The sequence below is a fragment of the Loxodonta africana genome, chromosome 7 (genome assembly GCF_030014295.1).
Source record: "Loxodonta africana isolate mLoxAfr1 chromosome 7, mLoxAfr1.hap2, whole genome shotgun sequence".
NCBI lineage: Eukaryota > Metazoa > Chordata > Mammalia > Proboscidea > Elephantidae > Loxodonta > Loxodonta africana.
Genome location: NC_087348.1, coordinates 49,712,410 through 49,718,409, shown reverse-complemented (window position 1 = coordinate 49,718,409; position 6,000 = coordinate 49,712,410). Strand labels below are relative to the sequence as shown.

Below are 6,000 nucleotides of genomic sequence, written 5' to 3'. Positions count from 1 at the left end.
ACATGAACAATAGTATCAGGAATCCTTCTAAATCCACAGAAATAAATTTGTCTCATTGGTGCAATCTTTCCAAACATAAGCAACCTCAGAGCTTCTGCTTGAAATGCCTTGGGTTCCTAGAGCAGGATTTGTGCTCAGATATGGTTTTCCTTTAGGATTACATTTTGGGCTCTTGGACGAGGTTTATTTTGGTGTCATCGGCCATGTCAGGTAGCCACATTCATCTTTGATTTTCTAAGTTGTGGTTTTCAGAATCCAAGCCTCACAGGTGGTACAGAAAAAAAAAATTATATAAATATTTTCCAAGCATTTATTTGTCACTTCATCAGAGGCAACTTCCCGCCAACCTTACCCAGTAAGTTAGCTGTAGCACTTTGCATATTTGCAGTTACTTAATTCACTATTTGAATTTGGTTAATGAGTCTTCTGTGATGGAGTGGAAGCTTTGTGAGGTCCAGGCAGCACCAGTCTTGTCCACTTCTTACCTCCAGCACCTGACCACAGCAGGCACTTGATGACCATCCATTACCTGACTACCTGATACTTTGTTTCACAGGAATAGACAATCTGCAGATAAATGTCACCCCAACCCCGGAGTCATTTCCTCACCAGAAGTTGTTACCAATTTCACCAACATGGCCTTTCTCAGAAGTCAAGTTTTCCTCAGCACTGGACAGGACCAAGGATGTGCCGGGACTGACCCCTGACAACACAAGCTTGCTCCAGTTCGCCCAAACACCTCCGCCCAAGACACACCGCAGAACTAGGGCTCCCGAGGATTTCTCCTCTTCCCTGTACCAAGGAAGTGGACACAGCGCCTCCCTTGAGCTTTCCAAGGATTCTACCAAGTCCCTGGTCCAACCAAGACCTCACGGGGGAAAAGAAGCAGCCGATGAGTCAGGTTTGCCTCACACCAGCATGCTCTCCCCATTGTCCATAGTCCCATCGGTGACATCCTTGGGTGCTGTCCTTTCATCTTGGCCAGTACCAGTAGGGGGTTCCTCCATTTCAAAGCCAGGCATTCTCCCGCCTCTCCCCCCACCTTCGTCCTCTTCATTGGCTTCTGACTCACCTCATTCCATCATCTTTTCTAAGATAGCAGAGCGACCCACCAAAGTGCCTTTATTCCCTCAGACAGCTCCAGCTGACTCCTACTCAAGTCAGAGTGTAGCTAACTCCCTAAGCCCACTTGCTGATGAAATGAACCATACTCCATCCAGAAACACCCAGGATTTAATAGGCATCCCTCGTCTAGGTTTCTCCGGACCTACAACAAAGCAATATTCTGAGCCCTCCCCAACAAAGAGTCCCGGCTCAGCAGCCTCACCCACACCTAGGTTTTGGAGCCCCATGGCAAAACTGACCCATCTGTCTTCCCCTCCTCTAGCACCTGGAAGTCTTCTTTGGCTTCCAGGTGGGACACCCTCCTTGTCAAAGTTGGAAGTAGCTTCAAGCCCTGCATTCATGCAGCCAGTCAAAGCTGAAGTGGCTAAAAAAGCACACGATAGGGTGCCTTTGCCAACTCTTAAGAATACAGCAGCAGCCCCTGATGCTGAGCCTTCACCTTTCCAGACCACAGAATCAGTGGGCATAGAAAAGACCAGCAGAAAGCTTGCCCCCACCCCTGTAAAGGACCCTGCTCACCTGCTGCATTTGTCAGCAGCTCCAGAGCATTTCAGGGGGCTCACCCTTATAGCTGAACAAGCCTCTTCCTCTTTGGTGTCATCTCTGCCTTCCACCACTACGAGTCACAGGAATGTGTCACCATCAAATGGCACAGCAGACTTTACCTCCACATTTACTTTCCTCCAGCCAGCACAAAATCATCCCTTTGCACCCAGCGTACCAAATATGCCGACTCCTCAAGAAGAGGGCGATGGTGGGTCCCCTGTCACTGCAGCTACAGACCTCTTCAGCAAGACTCCTAATCTTCCTTCCACCACTTGGACATTTCCCCTGAGGAAAGACGATAGCGTGACAGCTGTTTTAAAGGAAAATGAGAAGGCAAATATGACGGTTCCTCCCCAGGCCCTGCCAAGTAAAGAGATTTCAAGTCTTCACACTGTAAGCAGATTCACTTCTGATTTTAGCACTGATCCTATTTCATCTACTGTCATTACAGCATTGAGGACAAATCTCACTCTTTTAGAATTACTTTCACCTACCATCCCAGCCATACAAGCCATGCAGACTAGTTCCCCATTTCCTAGCTTTTTCAATACCAAGTCAGAGACTTATGCAGCTGCTGTGGACTCTTCTGGATTCCCAGCTTCAGCTTCCAAGCAGGCGACAGCATTTCCCTCTTCCACTGATATCTATGATTCTTCAACAATGGGACACGTGAAAAAGCCAGCAATCACAGATGTTTTCTGGCGTTCTTTTTCAACAGAAATTGGATCCCCTTCCACAGAATCAGTGATATCTGGCTTGCTGCAGCAAGCAGATTATGATTTAAATGGACACACAGCTAACTCCACAAGCTGGGAAACTCGTTCAACTTCGACTACTACTCCCAGTGGTTTAACTTCAGCTGCCAGTGCAGTAAACCCTCAGGGCTTTAAGGATATCGCTGGGCCTTCAGCGACAGCAGAAGGCCTTAGTGTTCAGGATCCATTCCTTAGTATAAGCATAAACCAGCTCGTGCAACAGCCAAATGTTACCATGGTTGGAAACTATACAAATTTCTGGCCCACCAGCAAAAACAACCATGCCAGAGACTTCAAAACAGCTGAGGTTGAAGATTACCCATCCACAAGTCAACATTCTGGGTCTCGTCCCCATTTACAGCTGCCTGCCCATCCAAGACATCCTCTTTTGCCAACTCTGCCAAGTCTAACTTCTCTAGCTAGTTTGCAGGAAATGCTTTCAGATGGAAAAGATACAAGTTACCAAATTTCCAGCAGCATCTCTCCATCACTTGGGATCAATGTTTCCACGCCACTCCAGAGTGTCCTGAGATATCACTCTACTGCTGAATCTCCTCCTGTATCAGCCAGTGCCTTATTCAGGACACCCTCCAAAGTACTGCTGGCTTCTCAACGCCCCGAGAAATGGACAGGTGCAGCCACTAATGCAGGTAGTTTGTTTCCTGGTACCCAACCAACAGGTATGACCACTTCCATGGCCAAAGCATCTTCAAGCTCAACACAAATAACTAGGTTTACTCTCAAGGACCACACATACCCTTTCAGCAATGAGTTAACACTCCAACTAGTCATGTCATTGATCCTCTGCCTCCTTGATTTTTTGAAAGTATTCAGAATTTAAGTGTTCCTATGACCAAATATAGCTTTGCTGAAGCTGGCCTTCTCATTGTAGTTAATCACCTTAATAAGCCTAAAGCTGTTTTGCTTAAATTCACCCTACTGCGATGCAGCTCAGCGCTCAGGGCCTTTTCACCCTAGCAAGCCCATAAGTTGCATCCATTCATCACCAGAATACATGACATGTGCATTCCAACCCAATAACAAACTTTGCTTTATCTCTCATTTCAGTGAAGTCCTCAGTGTCATTCAAGGCAGAACCAACAGCAGCATCAGCAGGCACGGTGTTTTTGAGGAAATCAAGTCCACTGGTGCTGTCTGCAGCCCTGGTCGCTAAGGGCACTGGCAGCAGCCCTTCGGCTGTGGTCGCAGGATTAGCCAAGAGCAGTTTGTCCACCACTCTAGCAAAAAATATCACAAGCAAGGCGGCATCTGGCTCGAAGGTGACACCAGGGGCCATCCATACTGCCTTCCCATTCACGCCAACCTCCATGTTTGCAAGGACAGCACACACCATGAGCACGCACACAGCCCTGCAAGGAAACATGGGCAGTGCCTCTGGCCTATTGTCCACAACACACTTCCCCAGGAAACCACAAGCCATGCACACGGACCTTCCAAACCCCACCAACCCAGAGATACCCAAAGTGTCCACCACACGCCCACTGACAATCACGGCAGCGTTGACATCCATCACAGCTTCAGTAAAGGCGACCCGGTTGCCACCTTTGCTGGCAGAAAACACAGATGCTGCTCTTCCTGCTGTGTCCACTGCAGTGGTCACAACTGGTAAAATGGTGTCCAACCTGGAGTGTCAGATGTCCAGTAAGCTCCTGGTGAAGACAGGTAAGTGTCTACTGTCCCTCTGGTTTTACCTGAAAGCAACAAGCACATCCTGGCCTCAGATGTAACAGAATTGTTATGTTTTCTTTCAGACCACTAGTTCTCAACCAAGGGTGATTTTGCGCCCCAGGGGACCTTTGGCAATATCCAGAGGTCTTTGTGGTTGTCAAAACTTCGGGGGGTGGGGTGCAACTGGCATCTAATGGGTAGAGGCCAGGGATGCTGCTAAACATCCTACAATGCACAGAGCATTCCCCCACAACAAAGATTTTTCCAGCCAAAAAAGTCAGTCGTGCCAAGGTGGAGAAGCTATTTTTTATCAAGTGACAGAGAAGAGGAAGCTCATTATGTGACATGGCTACTAGAGTCCTGGTCCCATTCCTGAGATCAGTGCACCAAATGCACCAAATATATGCAATTATGCACCAAGTTTTGCCTATAGAGTGAATAAATGATGTCTCACATGAATGAATGATGTGACTAGTATAAGACAAAATCTTTGGAGGTGCTACAAAATCTAGAAAGGCTTTTTGTCATGTATTTTCTCAATCAGCAGATACTAAAAGTACAGCTACGGTATACTATGTGGGAGCCCCATATTCTAATGTTAAAAAGGAAAACTTCTTCTTGGAAAAATTGGGTGGGCATCATTAGAACTGTGAACAAACCTTGGGTGCTGTGTGTTTAGCCCCCAACCCCTCGCTGCAGCAAAGCAGGCTTAGAGGTGCATGGGCGCTTTTAATAGGGTGGTGGTGTTTGCTATAAAAAGCATTAGAGAAGTTATGTGAAAGAGCATGCCAATGCTGAATGCTCATATCCCGCCTTCCTCCTCATCCTACAAAGAATTAAATGAAATTATGTCTTGAGACATGTCCTATTCTAAAAGGGGAAACTGTGAAACTAGGCATAGCACCAAGTACAGTATCTTTTTCTATTCCTCAAGAAATTACACCATCTGGCTTTTCACACCCCTCCCCCTCTGAGTGGCAGGTGGCCACCCAGAGCCAGAATTCTCAAACATTCTCCCCTTTCTCTCCTTCTCCGTGTCTCTGCACCCTGGCCACATCAATTCTATCACTACGTCCTTTCCATTCTACCTCCTCAGTGCCCCTTCTGTCCATACCCACTGTCACTTCCCTAGTTCAGGCTATTGTTGTCACTCATTTAAATTTCTGCAATGACTGCCACATTTATCTCTCTGCCTGCAGACTTCCCTCCTCTCCAGTCTGTTCTTCACTCTGTAGTTGGGGACCATCTAAATGCATTCATTTGCTGAAAACCCTTTACTCCCCATTGCCCTCAAGACAGAGCCTCTCTCCCCTTGCACCTGGTGTTCCCTCTGTTGGGAGTGAGTGGAGATAACCCCTTCCCCACTGGCCTACTCCAGTTATCCATCTGGACTCACTGAAACATCACCTCCCCCAGGAAACCTTCCCGGATCCCCCAAGCCCTTCCTAAGTCAGGGCAGGATGCTCCTCCTAGGAGCTCCCATAGTATCCTACGCTTCCTTTCCCATTGCACTTGCACATTCAATCCCAAATGCCTCTTCTCCATCCCCACTTGAAAGCTGGGGGCTGCACCTGCCTGGTTGACAGTTGTTTTAGGCAGCAGCACCTAGCTCGGGGCCAGCATCTGAGCAAGCTGGCTGTAATTGCAGTTTCAGGAGTTTCTTTGCATGTAGACCCATCAGAGGTCTCCTCTGGCAGGCACTGATGATGAGCTGGCTTTAGAATCAGAGGCAGCGTTGGTCAGAGATGAGGTTCCACCAGCATGACGGCTCTTATCCAAGAAACCTCCCCAGATCCCCAAGCCCTTCCCAAGTCAGAGCTGGATCCTCCTCCTAGGAGCTGCCACAGCATCCTAGGCTTCCTTTCCCATAGCACCTCAATGTTCA

The 6,000-nt window shown here is 47.9% G+C and overlaps 1 protein-coding gene across 1 annotated transcript in view; it reads left to right on the top strand.

Moving 5' to 3' along the window:
- The first annotated feature begins 203 nt into the window (after positions 1 to 203).
- KIAA1549L (KIAA1549 like) overlaps positions 204 to 6,000 on the top strand; it is a 133,482-nt gene continuing 127,685 nt past the window's right edge. The window contains exons 1-3 of the mRNA XM_064289439.1: positions 204 to 210; positions 557 to 901; positions 3,495 to 4,109. Coding sequence (XP_064145509.1) covers positions 204 to 210; positions 557 to 901; positions 3,495 to 4,109 — 967 coding nt within the window. The remainder of the gene's footprint in view (positions 211 to 556; positions 902 to 3,494; positions 4,110 to 6,000) is intronic.